The sequence below is a fragment of the Mirounga leonina genome, unplaced genomic scaffold (assembly GCF_011800145.1).
Source record: "Mirounga leonina isolate KUSES-001 unplaced genomic scaffold, KU_Mleo_1.0 Mir_151, whole genome shotgun sequence".
Lineage (NCBI taxonomy): Eukaryota > Metazoa > Chordata > Mammalia > Carnivora > Phocidae > Mirounga > Mirounga leonina.
Genome location: NW_023270377.1, coordinates 25573458 through 25599622, shown reverse-complemented (window position 1 = coordinate 25599622; position 26165 = coordinate 25573458). Strand labels below are relative to the sequence as shown.

Below are 26165 nucleotides of genomic sequence, written 5' to 3'. Positions count from 1 at the left end.
GTCAAGCCACATATATGATGATTTACACAAAACTGAGAAAATCTGCTTTAACCTTAAATTACCTGGATAGGTTATATGAAGGTGTCTCTGATCCTATCTGAATTTCCTCAGTTCTCTCACTTTTTCAGTAACATGATGATGATGATGATGATTCAGTATGTTATTGCTATGTAGACTGCAGTGACTTATTCTTTAAAATTTTACAATTCATCCATATTCTGTACAGTAACAAATAATTGAAAATTTAAAAATTACTTTCCCTAAGCAAGAAGATAAAAAACACAATGCAACTGGAACATTCCAGACTGACCAAAATTATTTATTGATTTAGTATTTTAAGGATGTTCATTGACCCCTGGTGGAAAATGAAGAGTGGTACTTGAATTTGAGGTTGTCAGTATTTTATCCTTTTCGTCTAGAGCAGGAGACACTTGATTTGTGTGGTATGAATACAATTCAGAGAGGAACGTGAAGTATATAAAAGTTCAGGGAGTCCTTCAGTCTAGAACGGTCCATGTTGTTTTGTTGTCTGAATGATGGTAAGCAGGTCTGGACAGTAAGTCATGGGTGTTATTGCAAGAAGTTTCCAGCCAGTCTTCATAAACAATCCTTGATTTGGAAAGGAAACGGGAAACTGAGTTAAATGTTGATTGCATCTTTTCAGAAAGAAAGCTGGGGAGGAAATAATGTGGAATAAAGCATAGAATGAACAGCACTTCGAAAGTAAGCCATTTCCTACTTGTAATAATCTAGTTGCAAGTGCTTAACTTTGAACTATGATAACCTGGTTTTCTAGAGCAGTAATTGTTAAAAACTGTATCAATTAGTCAAAGAACTTAGGCTCATACTTTTATTAGTGTGATGTTCCAGCTAAATTCATTAACTAGTCCCTGGCTTGTTGAATCTCCACTGCATAATTACAGTACAATCAAAGCTAAGGTTTACAGAGGGCAGCAAACATCTCAGAAATTTTTGCTTCTACACTTATACAAAATGCTCTATTTCCTTTTTTTTTTTTTAAAGATTTTATTTATTTTTTGAGAGACACCAAGAGAGAGATAGAGAGAGTGCACAGGCAGGGGGAGCAGCAGGCTCCTTGCTGAGTATGGAGCCCGATGAGGGGCTCGATCCCAGGACCCTGGGATCATGACCTGAGCTGAAGGCAGACACTTAACAACTGAGCCACTCAGGCGCCCCCCCCAAATGGTCTATTTCCAAGTAACCCACTTCAGGAGTTGAGATGGGTTGAAAAGAGTTGATATTTTCTGGTTAATATAAATAAATCTTAACTAAGAACTAATACTAATTATGTTTACAGCACATAAAGTGAAGCTGTTGAATTTTCTAAAAACACAATATCAAGAAAGCCTTATATAATAAAAAGCAAAATATTTACCTTGAGAGCTCCATTTAATTGGACATGATATGTTTGACAAAAGCTGTGGGCATAATATAGACAGTTTAAGTTAGAAGACCATCAAGTTTAATGAAAGAGAGATTTAGCAAGTAAGTTCAATCTTAATTTTTCTCAGCGATAATAGGAGCATTTATTGTTTTAAGCTCGGTGCAGTCCACAATTCTTCATCCTGGATTCATGGCTTTTCTCCTGACTTTGTAAATTTCATTTTTTTGGGAAGAAGTGGTACATTCACATGGTTAAAAGTTTTCTTTAGAGTATAAAAGAGCTTATAACAAAAACAGACTGTTCCTCACCACTGTCTCCCATCTACCTAGTTTCTCTTTACAGAAAAGTTGGTGGAGCTATTATACATGTATAAGAAAATACAAATATCTGTTTCTAAAACTCTCCCCAATGGTGGCATACTCTACACACTCTTTTGCATTTGCTTTTCTCACTGAATGACCGTAAACAAGAGTATCATTATTTTGGGGGCACTGTAGGGAATTTCATTCTGTAGATATACCAGAATCTCGTTGATACATCCTATATTGGTGGACATTAAGTTGTTCAAATATTTACCAACAACACGGTAATGAATAACCACGTATCACTCATTTCACTTGAGTGCAAGTATATCTAAAAACCACATCCCATGATGTAGATTTGCTAGGATTATTAATACTACCTCACTGTATCGGGGTTTTATTGATTGACATTCCCAACAGGAATGCATGAGATTACCTGTTTTCACACACTCTCCTCAACCCAAAGTGTTGTCTTTTAATCTTTGGCAATCATCTTATTGAAAAATGGTATCTCCATGTAGGGTTAATCTGCGTTTCTTTTATTAGTAGTGAAGTTTAGCATATTATATTGATAGATAGTTTTTATTTCTTTTTCTGTGAATTGTTTATGTACTTGTTAATTTTTCTATTGGGTTGTAGTCTTTTTATTAATTTGCAGTAGTTTTTGTTTTAATTAGGAAAATGAGCTTTTGCTGATACTGATTACTTTTTTTATGGTTTGCTATTTGTCTTTTGACTTTGCTTCTGGTGGCTTTTGCCATATGGAGTTTAAAAAAAATTATGTGGTTGCATTTATCAAAACTTGTAATGCCTTCTGGGTTTTTATCAGCATTAGAAACACCTTCCCACTCTCAAAGTTATAAAATAATTTGTCCATGGCTTTTATGCTTTCAGCTCTTACATTTAAATTTTTGAACCGTTTGAAATTTATTCTGGTATGAGATCCAGATATGACTTTATTTTCTAGATGACTCTTCACTTGTCCAAACAATATTTATTAAATGATTCTTCTTTTATGTAATGTATTTATGGCAATAACCAAATGTAAAACGTTTATGGGAAAAAAGTAAAGTTTAATCAAGATTGTCAGTGACGATGTGCTTGGCTGACTGCTTTCCTTTTCTTCTGTCCTCTCCTCTCCTCTTCTTTCCCCCTCCCTCCTTTCCTTCCCTCTCTTCTCTCTGCTTTTCTTACTTTTTCCCCAGTCATTAGACTTCATAAGTCTACATTTACATCAAAGCTATCAGCATAGCTTTGTTGAAAAGTGGCCAGGTTAGTCTTTTTGGGAGGATAGGTAAGTTTCTCAATTTTACTGGAAATTTTAAAATTTACAGATTATATCATGTAATTTTATTTTGCATCTTTATTTTGTGGGGTGTGTTGTTTTTCAGACCCCGTAGGTGAAGCTGCTGTAAATTGGTAGCAGGACATAGATAGTTGGCCATGAGATGACTTTGATTTAAGCAAAAACACCAGACAAGAAGAAGAATGAAATTTTAGCGCCAGCCCTTCCATTTATGATGTGATCTTCATGCAGTAACTAGACCTCTTTGGCCCTCAGCTTCCTCATTTTCATAATTGCTTGCTGTAAAGGATTTTGAGATCTCTCCAACTTTCATATTCTATTACACTTCATTCTGACACAAACCCTGTCTATCTTACAGAGATTTTATACAGATCTAGAAAGAAAAAAATACACGTGAAAACACATTGTAAGCTGTATCACAATGCATAGGCATGTCAAAGCCCACTGGAATAAAAATCTTAGGTATACAGTCAGACTCTTAGAGTTATTGTATAATTGATTGATAATAATAAAAAAAAACCATGAGTATGTTCAATGAGAGAAGCAAAGACAAAAAAGTCATTTTAAGCTCACAAGGAGTCCATCAACAATGCAATCCATTAAGAGTTGCTGTGAGCACCAAGCACATGAGATGGTACCTTCATAGTTGATGCAGCCATTGGAGTCTTCCTGACCTGCCATCAGGGCTTCCACTTCCTCCTCTTTCATTTTTTCACCTGATGAAACAAAAACTCTTTGCTCAGAAAGAAGGCCAGGGGATATTTTCTAAATTCCATCATAAGTGATCAGTTTTGGGTTTCTGGAGACTATGATTAAGCTCTTGGAGGACAGAAATCAAGCCCATCCTGTTCCTCTGGTACTTAGTACATTGTCAATGAAATGTTTTTAAGTGAATGAATTAAATACATATTATCTCTGATCATCAAAACTCTATCCTGTAAGAACTACGATGTTTTACTTTACTTATTTATTACTAGTAACTGAAGTTACCATTTCCCCCAGACACACTCGTTGACACTGAGGCCAGTGGAAATGGTCATTAATTTTTGACTGTTCTTTTTCATCTTTTAGCTTTACCCCCTACCTGTTTTGTTAGAACTTGATCCCCCTAATCATGCTCCTTCCTATATATTCTGTCCTATTAAATCCATTGAAATAAATTTTCCTTACCCAATGTGGCTAAAACATGGCGGAGTTCAGCACCCATGACTGTGCCATTGCCCTCCTTGTCAAAGACACGCAGACCCTCAACAAAGTCTTCATAAGTGCCCTGGTCCTTGTTGTTGGAAATAGCTTGCATCATGGGCAGAAATTGTTCAAACTCAATTTTCTTGGCATTCATCTCTGGAAGAAATTGCAATTGAGAGAGTTATTAGCTACCATAAAATGTCATTTCTAAATCACAAATTAAACTTGAGAGTTCATTCCAGAAGATCTAAAATATCTTCATATAGCTTAAATTTCAGTTGGTAAATTGCTGATGACAAAAAATTGGTAATAGATAATAACATGAGCTCTGGAGTCCTCGTGCTTAAGCTTTTATCCCCAATCCACCATTTACAACTATGTGATCATGGGCAACTTTCTTCATCCTTTTGTACCTCAACTTTTTCACCTGTAAAATAGAGATTCCTCATAGTGTTAGTGTGAGCACTAAATGAGATAATACCTGCAAAATATATTATAATACCTGGGATAAACTGAGTGCTGAATAATTGTTAGCTACTTTTTATTAGTATGGTCAATTTAATATTTTCTATAAATACCAGAGAAGCAATGCAAAAAATATACTGATACAACAAACCCATTAGCATATAAATACAGTAAAACTTAACTTAAAATATATGCCTCCTTTGTCCTGAGCTTTTGTAGAGCTTTCAGTTTCCTTAAATTTTAAGTAACTTTAAAAAGAAGCCTATGAGGAGAGTGTGTATGTCAAATTCCTTGTGATCTCCTGACTTCTTTGCAGTTTAGAGGTCTGGGGATGGTAAGGTTTTCTTCACTATGGTAAGGTAAATTGCATTCACAACAAAAGTATCAAAGAGACTATCCAGATGGATGTGAATGGATAAAGTTAAGTAACCCTAAAATTAAAATTCCCTTTTACTAGTCTTTCCTCATAGAATAAAAATGGAATAATATTAAAAAGATCAAACTTGAACACTGAATAAATGAATATTTACCTAATAATTCTAAAGAAGATGGATGTTTTGGTAAGTTAGAAAGTGACATCTACAGAATAAGATCTAGCTGTTGTTCTCTCACTTTATCTCATGCTCTCAGCTACCTTTTGCATGATTTACCTGGACATTTTCCTCTAAAGAAAATGAAGTTTGAGAAAAATTCCAGGAGACTGATTTAGAGGTAGAATCAAGCCCATCCTGTTCCTCTGGTACTTAGTACATTGTCAATGAAATGTTTTTAAGTGAATGAATTAAATACATATTATCTCTGATCATCAAAACTCTATCCTGTAAGAACTACGATGTTTTACTTGAAACAAGTAACAAGGTTTGCTTGAAATCAAATCCACTCCTTCCCACTTTGGTAACAAAGGAGAATAGTCTTTTCAGTTATCAAGAGAAAAATTAGATTATTTGCTTTTTGCTTTCCCCTCTTTTTTTCCCCTCATGGCAAAGATAAACATCCCAAATATCTACTTGAAAAAATTTCAGTGTTGTCTCATGTCTTTTGTTCAGGGTGGTATTCTCCAATAGACTATTACCCTTTGCCATGAACCATTGGGATCAGAAAAATTTTTTCTTGTTCCAGACTAATAACTGGATTACTGTATCGAGCAAGTGACTTCTACGATGGTGCCACTTACATACTCAGTCTTTTGTCGCAGGATTTGCTTGAGGGGTTTATAGGTTTGGGCTTAGATTTTTAGGTCTTCTTGTAGTTCTTTGGAAATAGAAAATACTCTTATTACAGTGACATTCTGTCGATTCTTAATTAGGAGAGCTGAGTTAATTTTAAGATGGTCACAGACTGAGCACTGGGCAAAGTCAGCAGGTATTTTCAACCTCCTGAGAGCATTGAGATTTTATTTCCACAGCTTTTGTCAGTGAGTTGCTACTGAGTTGCTTACAAAGTATATTGTGTTTTAGCCATATTTAACATTTTTGTCAAAATGTGTTTTTGCCTTTGAAGTTTTGAGAAAAATGTGCAGATTTGGATATTATTTCATTCATTAGCCTTTAAATTATGAACCTTAGGTAGGATGATGATGATGACAATGTTAGCTTTAGGTATTATTTCATTAGCATGAAATTTTATCATGCTTACAAATTCTCAAAGGAAGGTTAACTTATTTTATGAGGAAAAAACTGAGATTCTAGACAGCCAAGAGGCACACTTACCATCAAGAGCAAATTAAACTCTATTCTTTTTTTTTTTTTTAAGATTTTATTTATTTATTCATGAGAGACAGAGAGAGAGAGAGAGGCAGAGGGAGAAGCAGGGAGCCCGAGGTGGGACTCGATCCCAGGACCCTGGGATCATGACCTGAGCCGAAGGCAGACGCTTAACCATCTGAGCCACCCAGCCGCCCTAAACTCTATTCTGTGGATCTTATTTCTCAATAAATTTCTCTTTCTCTTACATACATGCATGCGTGCTCTCTCTCTGTCTCTCTCTTTCATGTGCGTGTGCGAGCTTGCTTCCCAGCTGCTTGGTTACCTTCATTGCTGGGGTTTCCCAGCACCTTCTTGACTTCCGCATTGGTGGGATTTGTGCCCAGAGCTCGAAGGAGATCACCGACCTGGCTTAAGGTGATCTTACATTCACCCGTTCTATCAAACAGGAGGAACGCCTCCTTGAATTCTGCAAGAAGCAAGAAGCATTAGGGTGCTTTTTTTCTCCTTCAGAACTATAAATTACCCCTAACTTCATCAAGGATCCAGTTCACTCTCTCCTCTGTTTTTCAACTTTTGTAACCACTTACAAATCTCCAATCTACCATCAAGAATCCAGTTCACACTCTCCTCTGTTTCTCAACTTTTGTGACCACTTAAGTTATCCTTGGACTCTCCCTTTTCCAGGCTCAAACTGCCACTGGCAATCCTTTTTGACATTTCTTTTTTGGACTGCTTTAAAACAGCACTTCCAACTTCGAATCATATATTATTATTAATCAGATATGGAAATTGAAGCTCCTTGTCATATTTATTCATATTTCCTTCATCTGCCTGGGAAGCAGGACTGGGTTAAGAAATTCTGAGGTCTTGAGAAATCTTAAGAACTCCTCATAATTAAGAAAGTTAATAAAATTTCAAGAAAACAAATTTTCAATCAGGGATGTGTTACATGAGGTTAATCCAGATTTCTCAAATTATTTAGAAAAACCTCCTCTTGGAGCACAAATTTCCTAGACTCTCCCCTTGACTAGTTATCTTCAGGAGCAACTTCGTTTTTCAGGAAAAAAAATTAGAAAGGTGAAACAAACCTTTAAGGTCTAGAGTGTCATTTAACCAGTGTATGACTTTAAATGGCTCCTAGTATAATCAGTTTGGAAGGAGAAATATTTGTTTGGATCTCTCACTATGATAATCTTTTTAAACTTACTCTTCTTCAGATGATACGTATGACAACATGTTGCTATATTAGCTTTAGAATTTAAGTATACATTTTTAATTAAAATTTTGTGTAGATAATTGTAAGTTCACAGGTAATTTTAAGAAAAAATACAGAGAGATCTCTTAAATACTCTGTCTAGTTTACCCCAGTAGTAACATTTTGCAAAGTTATAGTATACTATCACAACCAGAATGTTCACATTGGTAGACTCCACCAATTTTATTCAGATTTTTCTAGGTCAATTTGTACTTACATGTGTGTACATGTAAGTACATATTTTTAAAGTGTTGTCTATTTTTATCACAATCACTCTATTGCTAACTTTCCCTAAATTTTGTCATTCTCTGTTGGTGGAGCTATTTTGGCCTTTCAGAATTAAGAAGTGTATATCAAAAAAACAGAAAAGGGTAGTACTATGGATTAAGGGGCCAGAAATGACATTTTAACTGAAACTTCTAACCATAATATAATTAAATTTTCTGGGGAACCCAAAAGTACTGATGGCAACTTGTTGGAGTTAATCCTAGCAACACTCAAAAAACCATTTGTGAAGGAACTGGTAGAGCTGAAAGAAGTGTATTTGGGCCATTAGTGACCTCAGATCAAAAGATGCCATCTAGATAGATTACTCAGCAAAGTACCCTCTTTTATCAGCCGTCCATCCCCTGATCTAAGGTTGCACCAGACATTATATTCACAATCAACTATAGATCGTGTCGCCATTGTTTGCTAAAATTTCCCCTTCAGATTCTGTGCAATTTGACTGTAACAGATCATTCCCCTAAACTAAAAAGCATGCTATAGGCACAGTGGGGTCATTAGTCAAATATTATTTTTTGTCTTTCTAAGGGACATGTGAAACTGAACTATTCTTGTTATTGGCTCCAGGCTTTCATGCAGATTGCTCAGGGGGCTCACTATTACCCTGGTCCCATGCTGATATAGAGATAGGATTTTATGGGCTGTAATAGAATCTCTCTGGCATTAACCCTTTGTTGATTTAAACACCTAGGACAGAAAGATACTGCTCTTCCTATCTCAGATTTTTAAGATTTATTCTCTTGAGTCTAGAATAATGGATTAGCAAACTACTGCCTACAGGCTGGGCACCTCTTTTTGTAAAATAAAGCAGGATTGGAATACAGCCAATAATACATTTATGTATTGTTTATGACTGTTTTTAAACCTCAGCGATGGAGTTGAGTTGTTTTCACAGAGACTGTACTCCCAATAAACCCTAACATATTGACAATTTGGCCCTTTACGAAAAAAAATTGACAGCCCCTGGGCTAGACCAACACTGTTCTAGACCTTTTTATGACAATCAAAATGTTCTATTTTTGGGCTGCCCAAAAAACCACCTGTGGCCCCTGAGTGCTGAAATATGACTAGTGCAACTAAGAAAATAGATTTTTAAATGTATTTATTTTAATTAATTAAAATTTAAGTTTAAATAGCCACATGTGGCCAAGTGGCAACTCTACTGGACAGCACAGGACGTAGACCTTTAGAATGTGAATAATTTTGTTTTTTTTTTTCTTCTTCTTTCCTTGCAACCTGTGATACCTTCAAATAGAGCAGCCATGACCAAAACTCTTTAATCACTGAACAAGGAAGGAAACGAAGGAAGTTTTCATTCATTTTTGAAAGCATTGTTTCCATTTAAATTTCAAATGCTTCCATTTTTTTTCCTGGCAAGAGAAAACCAGTCCACCACACCAACATTTCCTGAACCTCTATACCTAAAACCTAGTTCATGTATGTAGTTATAGGTTTAATGGTCAACAGTAAGTCCTTCTGTCCCTGCAGGGGTTTTTAAGTCTTCTGTTGCTTTGTCCCACCAGAGTCTGGTCAAAATGACACTGTAAATGAGATTTTTAAGAGGACTGGGTTGCAGTAGCTGATAATGTAGCAGCATCACTAGTTAAAAATGCATTAAGAGTCAAACAAATTAGAGTTACCACTGTTTTCAATAATAAAAACAACCAGTCCTTTGTAGTATAATTTCAAATGCTCTTGAGTTCTGAGCCATCAAATCACCTAATCTCTTGTCATGAGACCATCAGCCATGATGTAGATACATGTAAGTTTCTACTACAGCAAATATGCTTCTTTTTTTCTTAATTGATGTCCAAACATGAATATTTTAGATATTGAAACAGACTGAAAATGTGGAATTTTTTAGGTAGAGAACCGAGTATTTGCATAGGTACTTATTAAACACCTATAATTATAATTATTTATATATTACATATCATAACATATATACATACTAATTTTTATGACCAATATCCTAATTTATATGCTATCATTCAACAAATTTTTTCTTCCTCTCCCTTCTATAGATGTACTTCTGTATCCATTTCGTTGAACTTGGGCCACTTTCACTCCATAAAGCATTCTCCCCTGTACTTCTAGAGAACAAACACGTCTTGTGGGGCATGGGATCTCTTGGATCCAAAGGCCCAAAGGAGAAAAAGTGGAAGTGTTAGGGAAACTGCTCAGATTCTCTTGAATCTGAAGAGTTTGAAGTCTTCTGGTTAGTAACTGTTTTTATGAATTTTTTAATTAAACTAATACCAGATTTTGATCCTGTTACTAATAGTTTGGGTCCTTGAGCAAGTCCTATCAGCTCTTTGAGAGACTGTCTTGTATTTCTGAAGACAGACCAGGAGATGTCTAATGTTCCTTGCAGTTATATGATAAATTACTCCTCCTTCTTTGTCTCTGAATTTACTTTTATTCTATATCCACTTCACCTGCTTCTCTCAACTCATGCCCATTGAAATTATGTAGGTCTGGTAATTGGGCAGTTTCACAGTTCTAGATTGAACAATTCAGACCTGCCAATCTCTCTTTAGGGATTTGATGAACAGATTAGCCATTCAAAATCTCCAGCCTTTTTTGGGGTAATATATATGGTATTGGCTACTGTATCAAAATGGTTTTATGTAGAAAGCAGTGAATATAAGGACGTATTTTATGGTATCTGTCTTGTTTGCTTAAACCTTTGATTACTGATTATAAGCAGGGGGTTCACGTTGAGAAAACTTATAGAGTGATTGAGAGCATTTATATTTAGAGTGGCAACACCAGTGGGGATGATTGGGAAGAGCTAATCTCATCCCGAGGGAGTTGGTTTTCTCACATGCTGCCTTTATGAGTGTGCACATATTAACAACTGTATCTTTTTAAACTTACCATCCTGCTGTTCCTTAGAGAACTCGATCTGTTAGAAAGAAATTAACCACAAAGAATATTTTAACCAAACAAAAATATCCTGATTTTTAAGTGTATCCAGGCTCATTCCCTGAGTAATCTTCAAAGTAAGTTCCAAAAGTAAGCCAACTTTTCAGAGTTCAGGCTTAGCTTGGACACTAACAGGTTGAGCCATGCAGAAACATGCCTTAGAGATAAGGGATATTTCAGAAACGAGGCAGTGCTCTGCCTACGTGTGGAGTAGAGAAGCTCAATTCACTTACCAGCAATCTGGTCAGCGCTGAAGGACTGCAGTGGCGGGAGAGAGGGAGAAAGAAAGAAACAACTAGTACTCTTTCAAATGCATTGACAGAAGGATGAGTGCTCGCTGTTCTGAGATTTTTAAGAAGACATGTAGGTGTCATAGAATAAGAAGGTTGCCTTAGGATACTTTCGAATCTAGGAAAAATAAGCTATTGCGAAAGATAGTTAGGGAACATCTCTCTGTATCTTCATCAATGAATCAATGATTTAACAAATGCTAAGTCAAATAACTTCCTGGAATAATATACTAGCCTGTGATGTATTTAAGATATGTCTAATACAGATACCCTTCATTCAGAAATACAGATACACTGCATTAAAAAGATCTCCTTAATTCTTTCTTCTATTTAACTAGTAGCTTTTGGCTCAATGTGTCACAAGTAGTTTACTTAATTTTAGTTATCTTCATCAGACAGTTTTTAAAGGTATAATATTTTGCTATACTAGCAGTTTCTGCTCCCCGCCCCCCCCCCCCCCCCCGGTTAGATAGAATAAATGTGATATAGCAAAAGTTAGTGAAGCATAAAGTACTGCTTTGGGGAGTAAGATGTATTTTTTTCAGTTAACATAATAGCTCGAATTAATCTCTTCTATCCTCACCCCACCTCAACCAAAAGCAAAAGCAGGTTCTATAGATTTACACCAAATATGTTCTCCCCTCAATTCTGTTCCTTGTCTGCCTTTCTACTCAAAAAGGTCATATGCACGATTCATATCCTCCTATAAAGGAAAAACCGTTTTCTCCTAGGACCCACCATGGCAGAGCCTCTGGGCTGCGGAACAGTGGCCAAGCTGAAGAGTGAGTTGAGGGCCGCTCCAGTCCCTGAGTGGGGCCCCCTTCCCTGAGGCTGCCTTTTATTGCTGGGGAAGCTGTGACCTCACAGCTAGCATCAGGTTTCAGAGACACAGGGCCACTCCCTTTGGAGGGATCTTTGGCTTTCTTAGGGCAAAGGGAAGGAGGGCTCTGTACCCTGAGGGCTATTTTTAGGCAACCAGAACCTAGGAGTGGACAGCCATAATGAGACCGAAGTCTGTCAGTACTTTTATGGTATTTATCCCCGAGACGGTCCCTTTAGCCTCTTCCTTTAAGAAGCTTCTTACCTGTTCAAGTGCAGAGGAGCTTAGAATTTCCTTCACACTCAGCCTGACCCCTTCTCTTGGTGAATTATGGACTTTGCAAACTTCGAGTCAGCAAGTTCGGATATTTAATGGAATTTTTTGGATGGGACTGGCTTGGGGTTTCAAATGGCAATGACTCTAGAAGGAACATCCTCTGGAGCTCTGTCCCTTGTGGCAAAGTTCAGGGGACTTGAAAAGGCCATGCGCATTCTTCGTGTTTCTTAGGGTTCACCCAAGTGACGATGCGGTCCCTTCTTGAAACCTCTCATTAAAGACCACTCTTCTGCAAGCTGTGCTCTGAGATGTAGAGAGTGTATCTAAGCCAGGGGTGGGTTGGAGCTCCATTTTCACCATTCTCCTTTAGCTTTCTTACACCAGGGGTGGGTATTTCCCTCCATCCTCAGTCTCCAGAAAGACCCAAAACAGGGGCTGTTGAATGCCAATTTATACTTTAGGATTTTAAACATGTCTATGGGATTGGCTGGTAACGGGTTTTCGTGGCATTTTACCTGAAAATAGGGGGCAACTCCCTTCTGAGAAGGGTACTGTGAAAAGTGATACTAGGAAAGATAAGTCCTAGCATGTCCACTAAAGTTCAGACATGTTTATCGGTGTTCTACATACCTAAAGCAGGTTATAGGTGTAAAGAATGTTGGAGATAAATTTTGATTTGAGTGCTGTCTCAGCAATTGTTTTTATTTTTATTTTATTTTTTTTATTTTTATTTTTTTAAAGATTTTATTTATTTATTTGAGAGAGAGAATGAGAGAGGGAGAGCATGAGAGGGGGGAGGGTCAGAGGGAGAAGCAGACCCCCTGCCAAGCAGGGAGCCCGATGCGGGACTCGATCCCGGGACTCCAGGATCATGACCTGAGCCGAAGGCAGTCGCCTAACCGACTGAGCCACCCAGGCGCCCACAGCAATTGTTTTTAAAGGAATGGTCATGTCAAGCATGAGGATTCCCCCTGCTAGACAGATGAATACTTTACAGCTTTCCCTCAAGCCATTTAGGAAGAAATCAATATTTAAATGCATATCGCTTTTTTTCATATCATTTTTGTCCAAAGTTTACAAGTAGTGAAAAAAATCTCATAGGGTCAAGATGAGGATTAAAAACATTATTTAAAAATACTACTACCCAGGAAAACATATTTTCATAAATAAACATTTTGAGAGTTTATGAGAAATGGAAGCTAATAGAAAAATTTAAATGCTTTAAATTATTAGGGGGAATGGAAGGGAGGGACAAAGGTGGAAATTTGTCACCTTTGATAATTGTGTAATTTGGAATCTCATGATTTTTTTCCTTCAAGTTCTTATTTAAATTCAAGTTAGTTAACATATATGCTAAAATTGGTTTCAGGTGTAAAATTTAGTGAGTCATCACTTACATGTAACACCCAGTGCTCATTACAAGTACCCTCCTTAACGCCCATCACCCATTTAGGCCATCCCTTGCCTACCTCCCTCCATCAACCCTGGTCTCATGATTTTTGATGCCCAAATTAAAGCCATGAGAGCAGACCATGTTTCTTTGTGTTCTTTTTAGTCTTGTAATTATATTCATGTATTGTGTCATTAAATTTGAATTGCCCTATGATTAATATTGAGAACTAGTATATATCTTTAGTAGAATTAATAACTACAAATAAATAAGCCATCAAAATTGCCCTACAGAATGCTCATTTTTTTTTTTTGAGTAGAAAAATGTGTCCTCAAATTCATATAAAATATCAATTTGTATAAAATCTGTGGAGTAAACTGGAAAGTCATTTTAAAAGTTGTATTTATGCTATAAATAAGCTATTCCTAACCACTTGGATATTATGTAAAGGTTTGCTATTATTATTATTTTTTTAAGATTTTATTTATTTATTCATGAGAGACAGAGAGTGAGAGAGGGGCAGAGGGAGAAGCAGGCTCCCAAGGAGCAGGGAGCCCGATGCGGGACTCGATCCCAGGACCCTGAGATCATGACCTGAGCCGAAGGCAGTCGCTTAACCAACTGAGCCACCCAGGCGCCCAAAGGTTTGCTATTATTAAAATAGAAGTGACAGGCAGTTGTCAAACTATTTCACTCTATTTTTTCTGTATATCTTTACCACAGAGAAGATCAGAGTTTAGATTTTTTGTACCTATTGAAAATCAAAGTAAACATGTAAGCAAGTTACTGACAACAGTAGAAAAGGCTACAGTGTAGTCCATCCTAGAGAATAAACTATAGTTTAAAAGTTAAAAGAGGTGAATGCTGTGCTCATAGACTAAATGGAAAATGTTACTTTATCTCTGGTACATTCACAAATGATGAAAAGTTTCTCTTGCATCTCTTTCTTGGTGTTGTAGTGATGAAGTAATCAGCTCTTTGAACAAGGCATGATATAAATACAAAATGTCAGCTGATTTTGGACTCAGTTTGCTGTGTCATCATGTGGTTTGTTTTAAAAATTAGACTTAAGTCTCTTCTATCTGGAATGCTCTCCTCTCATCTCTGTTTCTTAGAAATTAAATATTCAAAGTCCTGATAAAATCTTCTCTTGAAAGGACCTTTTCTTTCTATTTACTTAGCTCCTTTCTTCTAACTGAAAGATGTTTAACCTTCCTGGTTGTAAACTTCTGGAAAACCCAGGCCATTACTGAAAGCCATTTATCTTTGTCCATGATGCAAATTGGACATGGGCCCACCCCAATTTCTTCCTGCCATCTAGAGAGTGGCCTCTGCCTTATTCTTATATTTTATTCCCCATATCTCTATGAAATACCTTGTTTGCCTATATTAGTTCAACAGATTTGCAATAAATTAAAATCATTAGGACACATGTATAGTAAGTTCCTCCTTCAAACATGAGCTTCTCCTCTAGAATATTACATTCCCTGAGGGAAGAGACTTCATCATCTCCTTCAAAGAGCTTCCATTCTACAGATGGTTCATATGATCTCCCCCCAGTGCTACACGCCCAGCATCTAGAACTGCCAAGCACATACTAGGCACGCTCATTGCTCATTTTGAATTATTGATATATGTGCCTTTATATTTCCAGAGCCTTTCCTTACATTTTATATAAAGTTTATGATCAGGAATTCTCATTTGCCAACCCTTGATTTGCTTTTTATTTTATTTTATTTATTTGACAGAGACAGAGATAGCGAGAGCAGGAACACAAGCAGGAGGAGTGGGAGAGGGAGAAGCAGGCCTCCCGCCGAGAAGGGAGCCCGATGTGGGACTCGATCCCAGGCCTCCGGGATCATGACCTGAGCCGAAGGCAGCCGCCCAACGACTGAGCCACCCAGGCGCCCCCTTGATTTGCTTTTTAACAGGGCTTTTCTATCTTAGCCTGATATCTGTATTAGACTGTTAGTCTAATAACTATATTCCACATTTTTGGGACTCATGTGCTCTTTGATATTGGATTTAGGTAAGTAGTAGTTGACTGTTACTGGTACTGAAAAGGATTTTTTATTGCAATGTTTACAGATCTCTTCTCACTTCGAGAATCGTTTTTCTATTAGTAATCATGATGTTTGGTTAACTGATTAAAAACAAGGTAAAGCTTCTGGTATACAGAAGGAATTAATTTATAGGGAAAATATTAAAATGAATTTAATCAAAAGGCTCTGAAATTGCTGTATGTTAAGCTTTAGCATAACAAGAAAAGCTATAATTAAGGAGGATCTGGGAGACCCGTGTTGTTGAATACAGGTGAAAATGCCCTAGGAAGGAACACAGACTATAGTCTTTAAACAACAACATCTTCCCTGCAAGACGGAATGAGACTAATGACTGGTAAGGCTAAGTTAAAGAAGTTAATCTCACCAGAGCCAATATTCAAGCAAGAAAACATTGCTGCACATTCTCTAATTTAATACCAGACAGAGAGGCCTCTAAAGACCCAGGATGTATGCAAAACCTAAGGAAAATTTAAATGATTAATTTTCACTCTAATCTCAGAGTTACCAGGACTCACCATAAAAGGCCAGCAGAAATACCATTTTGGAAATAAAGAGTTTTGTGCCTCAGAATAACTCACTTCATTTAAAGGAGATAAATATTTTTCATTGCATCTTTTTTTTTTTACCTCAACAAAGGATATACTTAGGCTGGTGACTATAATGTGTTATAAAAAGTAGAAATTAAGAACAACAAGAAATTAAGAATACAATACCAGTCCAGCCTGTCTAATATAAGAGAGAATAGACGGCTGTACTGGATACATTGATCTGAACAGAAGGGGAAATGAGTAATTCTGTGCTCAGAAAGTGTGGACTAGTCAAAACTGAATTTGGTCACATTAGAGCAAACGCTGAATTATTTAAAATAACACAATTCACACCTATAAGAATTAATGAGAAGCCTAAGTGAATTTTCATAAAAAATTTTTTTAAATAGGTTTTTTTTTTTAAGATTTTATTTATTTATTTGAGAGAGGGCGAATGAGAGAGAGCACATGAGAGGGGTTAGGGCCAGAGGGAGAAGCAGACTCCCTGCCGAGCAGGGAGCCCGATGCGGGACTCGATCCTGGGACTCCAGGATCATGACCTGAGCCAAAGGCAGTCGCTTAACCAACTGAGCCACCCAGGTGCCTGAATTTTAATAAAAATTTAAAAATGTGACCTAAGTCTATACTTTTTCAGATTTTTCATTAGCTTTCTTATGGTTAATAATTGATAGATTTAAGATTTAAGAGTTGTACCTCCTCCACTTTGTACACTTGTTTGTTTGTAATTTATTAAAAATCCAAGTTGTGTTTTTGTTCCTTCCTTCCTCTTTTTTTTTAAAATAGGAGCTTAGAAAAATTCTTGGTGTATGTGTTTTAAGAAATTAAAAGTATCCGCTTTTTCCTACTTATCTGGAATGAAAGTTCCTCTTGTGACCAGAGGGATATATCAATATTGGCATTACCATTTTAGAGATTTCAGGTCTTTTCATATGGTGGAAAGAGAACTAGACAGGGATTGAGGTATGCAGAATTTTGTTCTGTGATAATAAAGCATGTGTCTTTTGATTAAATAACTTCTCTTATCTGGGTCATGGCTTCCTCAAATATAGAATATTATACTGTGTGATTTCTAGGGTTACTATGGTTCTGCAATGTTATGAGTTTTCCATGCTTTTGACAGTAGAAACAACCTCAACTTGCTTTTTTAATGGAAAAGGGCATGGTGCTAAAAACTCAAGAAGTAACATTATTTTGAAGTAATCTAGAAAAAGAGATGTTAAAATATAATTTCATAACACTGAATTCAAGTGAAGCAGATGTTTTAAAAACTAGAGAAAATGTACCATTGGGCACTTACTAGGTGCAAAGACTTCATTTGCCACAGTGAAAGGAGGAATATACAGTTGAATAAGATGTGGTTTTATCTTTAGGGCATATTTTTTCCCTCTGGCTTCAACTCACTATTATCAATTTATGACCAGAAGAGCAAGGACTTATCATCCATATAGTTTAAATTTTTAACTAGTATAATTAAAGCCACGACTACTTGTATATTGCAACTTTTGCCTTCCAAATTCTGATTTGGAGTGAGAAACAAACTGTAGAAGTTGATGTAGAAACAAACTATAGCAGATCTTATTTTCATACAAAAAGTATTTCAGTGTGAGGAGAAGCAGAAGAAAGTGTAGGATCAGCAGACTAAATATAATCCTTTCCATAATTTCCATGAGTCAGATGGTGCTTAATGCTGGGTAATTATGGAACGTCTTCTAAGACAACTTGCCAGGGGGTTCATTTGCAACATTAAAATGTCAAGAGTCTAAATTAGGCACTGTCACTTTGTGGTCTCCTTGTCTTGCAAAGATTTCATTATCTTTACAATTAAAAGGGCTATTCACTATTAATTGGTGAACGTATCTGTTCCTTTCCAAACTGCATTTTACTTTGCAAAGACATGATGCAGTTGACGTATAATTCAAAATGTAATTTTAGAGAGTTACAGAATGTCCTTTAGTACTTTCCCACTCCATTCCACCTGTTCTCTTCTTGTACATCATAGATGTTTGAGAGTGGAAACTTGATATTGATACCTAGTGGTAATCTCAAATAATTTTTTATTTGCTCCTGAGGTTATATTCACACTGCAAATGGATTCATATTGAAATTTGTTACATTATAGTTGTATTAAAAATTAATTCATATTATTGAAGGGCCAGGGTAAAAAAAAGACAAATTCTTTTCTTTTAAAGTAGGCTATACACCTAGTGTAGAGCCCAATGTAGGACTTGAGCTCAAGACCTTGAGATCAAGACCTGAACTGAGATCAAGAGTTGGATGCTTGACTGGGCCACCCAGGTGCCTCAAAAAGGATAAACTCTTAAAATTACATAAAGAAAACTTAGAGACAACTTATAAATATTTTCACCCATTCCTTCTAATCAGAAATTCATGATATGTGTTCTTTTTCTAGTTCTTTTCCTCAAGCTAGTTAAGGTTAAGATTTAATCATTATACATGTGGTATTATATTTCTACATATCACTCTAAAGGATATATGGCTGATATTTCTTCCCAGTTTCTTTCTTTCTTTTTTTTTTTAAAATTTTTTTTTTAAGATTTTATTTATTTGCGAGAGAGACAATGAGAGACAGAGAGCATGAGAGGGAGGAGGGTCAGAGGGAGAAGCAGACTCCCTGCTGAGCAGGGAGCCCAATGCGGGACTCGATCCCGGGACTCCAGGATCATGACCTGAGCCGAAGGCAGTCGCTTAACCAACTGAGCCACCCAGGCGCCCTCTTCCCAGTTTCAATCATGCTATCTACCTGTAAACAAAATAGAGATCCCATACCTTTGTTAGAATATTAGCCTGATGGCAAAATTTGGAGGTCAGTTTTGGTATGTGTATATTTAATTAAAAAAACAAAAATTATTTAAAAAAATTTGTCTGTTTCATTACATTTAAGAGCATTTAAAAATACTTTGGTATAGTTTATTTTCTCCAGCTGTATCGAGATATAATTGACCTAACAGTGTAAATTTAAGGTGTATAGTGTGATTTGATATGTGATGATTTTGATATTGTGAAATGATCACCACAATAAGGATAGTTGATATATTCATCATGTCACATTTTTTTAAATTAAAAAAGTATGTGTGTGTGTGTGTATGTGGTGAGAACTTTTAAGATCTACTCTCTTAGCAACTTTAAAATATACAGTATGGTATTGTTAACTATAGTCATTATGTTGTATATTAGATTCCAGAACCTATTTATCTTATAACTGGAAGTTTGTACCCTCTGACCACCTTCACTCATTTACCCCACCCCTAGCTCCATCCCTGGCAACTACTAATCTACTCTCGTAGCAACCTTTTTAAAAAAATAGCCATGTTCCATTTACAACTTTTTACAGGAAACTAGAGCAAAGTGACTAAGGGTCTTTCTAGGTCTTCCCACCTTCTAGCTGTAAAAGAGAACACTCAACCTTTCAGCAACAGGTGCAGAGATAGGGAAGAGCTACGGAGAACAGAGTAGTGGACTGCCAAGGTCAAAAGTCTAGGTCAACTTGCTCTGATGTGTGCCTGTCACTTCCTCCACTGGCTACACAGGGTTGTGCAGGGTGATATGAGATCCGCTCTACCTCACACCCTTAAGAATAAAAAAAGGCTTCTTGGGCGCCTGGGTGGCTCAGTTGGTTAAGCGACTGCCTTCGGCTCAGGTCATGATCCTGGAGTCCCTGGATCGAGTCCCTGGATCGAGTCCCGCATCGGCCTCCCTGCTCGGCAGGGAGCCTGCTTCTCCCTCTGACCCTCCCCTCTCTCATGTGCTCTCTCTCTCTCATTTTCTCTGTCTCAAATAAATAAATAAAATCTTTAAAAAAAATAAAAAATAAAAAAAATAAAAAAAGGCTTCTTTACACATTAGGGTTTTTTTTTTTTTTTTTTTTTTTTTAAGAGTGGGAGAGAGAGAGAATCCCAAGCAGGCTTCACTCCCAGCATGGAGCCTGACATGGGGCTTGATCTCACAACCCTGAGATCATGACCTGAGTTGAAATCAAGAGTCAGACACTTAACCAACTGGGCCACCCAGGTGCCCCTTCTTCATGCATTCTTTTCTTTTTTTTTTTTTTTAAGATTTATTTATTTATTTGAGAGAGAGAGAAAGAATGCAAGCGGGAGGAGGAGCAGAGAGAGAGGGAGAGAGTCCTCAAGCAGACTCCCTGCTGAGCGGGGAGCCCTTCGCAGAGCTCGATCCCAGGCTCCCGAGATCATAACCTGACCTGAAATCAAGAGTCAGCCACTCAGCTGACTGAGCCACCCAAGCACCCCTTCTTCATGCATTCTTAACAGCAACTTACTCTTTATAAACAGGAGGTGGTTTAGGATATGATTACCACAGTTGACTCTGGATTTGGCTGAAAGGTTAAATTCTAGGTCCATCACCTAGTTATTTGATCATGGACATAGCACTGAACCTTATTAGGCTCAATTTCTTTTCTTGCAAAATGAGGCTAAAAACAACCTCAATATACTGTTTTGAGGATTAAATAAGATAATAGGGCACAGAGTTAAATCTCAATGAATATTTATTATTATATTACAAAGAACTTTATAATTTTCAAAGCCTTTCATGGGCCATGACCTCATTTGATTTTTCCCAGGAATTCTTCAAAGTGGGACTGGGTTTGTATTAGCCTTATTAGAGCCGAGAAAAAAGAATTTGTAGATTAATACAGACAATCCTGTACCTTGACCAGAACAAGTCAGGTATTGCAAATGTATACAGAATATTTGCCTCCACTGAATACCCATCAGTAAATAGATGTATTTATTGGGAATGCTCTATTTCCACATTACCCATTAAATTGAAAGCTTAAATCTCCCCAACTGTGCAGTAAATTATTGAGATTTGTTATCGGATGAGTTTCTGTCAATGCATTCTGTACCTTTACCACTTTTTGTAATTTCGCCTGCAGTATCTAGTCAGAGATGACCTGATTGAATTACAGTGAATACGGTGAGAATTAAAACTTAAGCAGCACATTGGGAAAGACACAATTCAAAGTCTCATCACCTCATAGCAATCCTGGCATATCAACTAAGGCATGCATCATGCAAAACATTTACTTACACATTGAAGATTTTTAAAAATCTAGGCACATAGTCATCTCATTATTTGTTTTCTTTCATCATTTCAACACTTGGCTGAAGTGTTGGGCAGCAGGTGTTAATTCTTATGTTTGCACCTGCAGCTATACTCATGGTGGATTTTTTTTTTTAAAGATTTTATTTATTTGACAGAGAGAGAGCACAAGTAGGCAGAACAGCAGGGAGAGGGAGAGGAAGAAGCAAGCTCTCCACTGAGCAGGGAGCCTGACGTGGGGCTCGATCCCAGGACACTGGGATCATGACCTGAGCCGAAGGCAGCCGCTTAACCGACTGAGCCACCCAGGCACCCCTACTCATGGTGGATTTTAAGTCTTACACTTGGAATTCTGTCAGGCAGTGTTCTTTAGCCTGGGCATCATTGTTGGAAGTGTCAGCTCTCTGAAAGCAAAGAGTGCTTAGAACCACCCAGGACAGCAACTTTAATGTTCAAATATCAGCAGTTTTGTGTTTTTGAAAAGGGTACTCATAGAACATTCATGGGCATAGGACATCAGGTAAGCATTCCCTCCATGAATATCAAAGGTTTTGTGTTAGAACAACTGAACAAATGTTCTAAATAACCAACAAACTAGGAAATCAGGTTGGAAAGCACATTACAGAAATTGATAAAACTAATTAACAATATTAAAGATTGTTCAGAGTTTATGGGGAGTTAAATATATGGCTGATAAACATGGTATATTGTATGGTGGAACATAGATATTAGCTAGGAATAGTATTGAGGAATTAAATATTACTATTCCTATGCCTGTAGTCCTACACAGAGATAATTATCCTTACACTTTGGCATTACTCAAAGTCTAAAGGACAGCCAGATTTCTTTTTAAAATTTTTTATTGTTATGTTAATCACCATACATTACATCATTAGTTTTTGATGTAGTGTTCCATGATTCATTGTTTGTGCATAACACCCAGTGCTCCATGCAGAACATGCCCTCTTTAATACCCATCACCAGGCTAACCCATCCTCCCACCCCCCTCCCCTCTGGAACCCTCAGTTTATTTTTCAGAGTCCATCGTCTCTCATGGTTCATCTCCCCCTCTGATTCCCCCACTTCATTCTTCCCCTCCTGCTATCTTCTTCTTCTTTTTTTTTTCTTAACATATATTGCATTATTTGTTTCAGAGGTACAGATCTGTGATTCAACAGTCTTGCACAATTCACAGCGCTCACCATAGCACATACCCTCCCCAATGCCTATCACCCAGCCACCCCATCCCTCCCACCCCCCCAACTCCAGCAGCCCTCAGTTTGTTTCCTGAGATTAAGAATTCCTCATATCAGTGAGGTCATTTGATACATGTCTTTCTCTGATTGACTTATTTCACTCAGCATAACACCCTCCAGTTCCATCCACGTCGTTGCAAATGGCAGGATCACATTCCTTTTGATGAGGACAGCCGGATTTCTAATCTTATATGATTTATGAAAGAAAGTTTAAAATCCAATTAAGTTTTGTTCCTTATCGAGTTTTCAGAAAGTTAATGAACACATATAACAGCTCTATTACTTTCTTTAGAGTTCATTTTCTCTGCTTGAAAAAAGTTTGTAACTTATATGAGGTAATATATCTAGAAACATCATTAAATGATTAAAAGCATCATAATATGAAATGTTTTAATGTACATTTTAATTACCCTCGTTACCTACTGGGATGAAATTAAATTTTATATAGTTCTCAAGTTATACCACATTCTTTGGCTATAATACCAATAAGTGTGCACTGAATTCATATTGATGAATGCAAATCATTGAAGGCATTTAAATTCCTTTACAAAAATATGTTAGTTTCAATCTGTTCTTTTCATTTTCTCTCTATTAGGAGTAGGCTCTCTGAATGAAACATAAAGGTTAAATTCCTCCTGTTCTAGATTCATTTAATTGCTCCTTTTAGGTTTGCATCCTTATCAGGATCCATCCCATCTCTCGTTTTGTAATGAACTAGTGAAGATGGAGCATACCTCATCACTGCAGAGACGTTCTAAGAGTATTTTCTTCTTTTGCGTAGTTGTGCTAGCTACCTTAGCCATATTGGCATTAATTCAACATATAGATAAAAGGATAAACCAGTTTTTCAGGATTTCACTTCTCTGCTGTGAACAACTAATCAGTTTAATTTTAAGTGATATTTTGTCTTTTCTTGAAGTTTTCTTACTGCCAAAGTAAATAAATGAATAAGTAAATTTACTTATTCATTCATTCATTCATTCAGTCAGTCATCTTGTATTTCTTCAGGGAAGAAAATTAATGCCTATATTCATTAGTGGGATATTTCCTTTTCTTCTTAAGAAGGCACATTTTCTCCCCCAGATACTTGTAATCTTAGATGCAAAGAGGTAATATTGTCTTATAAATCACAATAAATACAGAGGAATAGCTTTGACACTGATTCACACCTCCACTCTTAGGATAGAGTGGAGAGTCAAATAATACACATGATTGGAATTATTGTCATGGCCGTAATCACATTCATTGTATAATGTAGTCAGTGTGCATCTATAAAGATACATTAGCTAGAATTGCTGGAGTTGAAAAATTTGGTTTCCTCTTAGTGAATTATATGCAGTCTTTTAGGTAGAGTACCATTCATTAGAAGATCTGACATGCATTTCTCCTCCTAAGTGGATATTCATTAAGAATACTTCCTAACCAATATTAGATTCTCTGACCAGCTTTTTTCAAATATGACTTTAGGTACCTACACACTCAAGATAAAATATTTCATAATCCACTCCTACTTTGGAACATAAAATCTCGTGTTTAACCAGAATGCTACAAAAATTATGGATGTATTCATTTAATGTCACCACATATATCTAAGGGTGATCCAATGCAGTATTTATGTCAGAAGTATTTTTTAAAATCCGTGATTATACTAAATTACTCAGTGAAACGTTTATTTATAGGTCAGCTTTGTCTTTGGAATTAAATAGTATTAAGTTAGCAAAATTTAGATTTATTATGTACAGAACTTTTGGCTTAAGAGAGAAGATCACCTAGTAGGCCCTTTCGCCTGTTAGTTCTCCATATAAAGCAGAGTTCATTAGATAAAGATTTTCAAACTGTCATTCAGACCAATCCAGCCCCAGTGAAGGAGGAGAAGGCGCATGTTTGAGGGATCACATCACCGAGAGGTAACAGGCACATCCACTGCATCATTTTCCCATAAGCAGGTAATCTTTTGGCAGTTGAGAACTTTGATCACAGCAAAGCGTTGACACAAAAATCAATCACATTCTCCTTGGTTAAAGATCAATATACAAGAGCTCAAAGACATAAGCTAAAAGCCATATAACCAAGTTTTATCATATTTGGGGGGTTAGTTTCATTTAGAAGCAGCTCACACATTCTGAATTAAATACTGTATATAAATAAACAAGATGACAGAGTCACTGAAACACTTGAGTGCATAATTGTCTGCACTGAGATCTAATTTAGTGTATCAAAATTTATTAAACAAAGCTGAAGGGGGAATTAACTTGAATTGCAAAAATCTTCTCTTTTTCAGATGAAATAAAGCCACTGTCAAATAAATACAGCCAGGACAACTGGGTCATCAGCTGTTTTTAAACTTTTGGAAACAAGGAGGGGCGGAAAATTTCCTTTTGATGTAGCATTAAGGTAAGGGATCCAGTTTCCACAGAGATTTTGTTTCAAACAAAACAAGATGAAACAAAACGAAACAAGATAAAACACTGGTTTAAGTATTGGTAAAACACCTTTGCACGTACACACTTTGTCCCTAAATTGCACTCTGACCATTTAGGGGAAAAAAGAAAACCAGAGAACAAAAAATGAGAGCAAATACAGGTTCCACAGACAATATCATACTCATAGGAATGAAATTATATGCTAGAGTTTATTATTTATTTATTTGTTTAATTTTTTTTTGAGTTTATTTATTTTTTAATCAGGATTCTTTTCTCCCCCAATCTACCAGTCCATGTAGTAACGCTGTCTCTCTCAATGAAAAATATACCCCTTTGCAAGTTCCTAGAGTTTCCTACTGTTGAAAGATGTTTCAGTGACCAAACAGCTCACCGCTTTAGTTACCTTAATGGCAGAGAGGTCAATTTTTTCTTCTTTGGGTTTGGCTGGGGCAGGTGCAGGTGCAGGTGCTGGGGCTGGGGCGGCGGCGGCAGCAGCAGGTTTCTTCACGTCCTTCTTGGGTGCCATTTTGTTAAAAACGATGGGTTTAAAAAAAAAAAAAAAGAAAGAAAGAAAAAGAGCACCTGCAAAAGAACCTGTCAAAGTGATTCTTGGAAGAGGAGTGGTGCTTCAGTTGATCCACAGCCCAGTGTTTTGAAGGTGGACCCAGAGTGTTAAATGGTATAAGGGCATGCATATATATTTCACTTAGTGCCTAACAGAATCTTGACACATGCGGCTGGATTGGACAGTTTGCTAGTCAAGGGGGATGGCATTCAGGCTCGGACTATAAATGGAATCTTAAGGGTCAGGGCTTCATCAATTTTTTTTTTTTTTTAACTCCTCTTGCCTTTCCCCCCCTCCCCCACCTCCATATAGAAAGGAGAAAGAAGTATCACAAAGCCAGCTTCAGATCCTTTGGTGATAGTCAAGTAGATTGACTGATACTTTTTCTTGGTAGAATTACAGTTCTGCTGAAGTTGTAAATCTTTTTATTTTTTTCATGCCTAAGAAACTTTACCGAAGGATTTGATTTCAACTTGGAATTTTGGCAGGCAGTATCACCAACTTTGACTCAACTCCTTTGCTCATGCTCCTCCCCCACCCTTGCCATAATTTGCAAGAAGTTGTTGGTCAGCAAAGAGGTGGTGGTGTTTAAAAATAAAAAACAGACGTATA

The 26165-nt window shown here is 36.8% G+C and overlaps 2 protein-coding genes across 4 annotated transcripts in view; one reads left to right on the top strand and one right to left on the bottom strand.

Moving 5' to 3' along the window:
- Positions 1 to 26165, top strand: part of CPS1 (carbamoyl-phosphate synthase 1) — a 357074-nt gene that overhangs the window by 57482 nt on the left and 273427 nt on the right. The window contains exon 3 of the mRNA XM_035007224.1: positions 24847 to 24959. The gene's annotated coding sequence lies outside the window, so the exon portion shown is untranslated. The remainder of the gene's footprint in view (positions 1 to 24846; positions 24960 to 26165) is intronic.
- Positions 299 to 25676, bottom strand: MYL1 (myosin light chain 1). Of its 3 annotated transcripts, none has more exons than XM_035007232.1 (7): positions 25392 to 25676; positions 11074 to 11098; positions 6695 to 6838; positions 4184 to 4357; positions 3652 to 3729; positions 1397 to 1439; positions 299 to 609 (listed from the first exon to the last, which is right to left on the bottom strand). In XM_035007232.1, the coding sequence occupies exons 1-6, from the start codon at positions 25512 to 25514 to the stop codon at positions 1411 to 1413; spliced, it is 573 nt and encodes a 190-aa protein (XP_034863123.1). In that variant the 5' UTR covers positions 25515 to 25676; the 3' UTR covers positions 299 to 609; positions 1397 to 1410. The 3 variants fall into 3 exon arrangements, with proteins under 3 accessions (XP_034863123.1, XP_034863122.1, XP_034863124.1); XM_035007231.1 differs by lacking the exon at positions 11074 to 11098 and adding an exon at positions 10793 to 10820; XM_035007233.1 differs by lacking the exon at positions 25392 to 25676 and adding an exon at positions 11869 to 11949.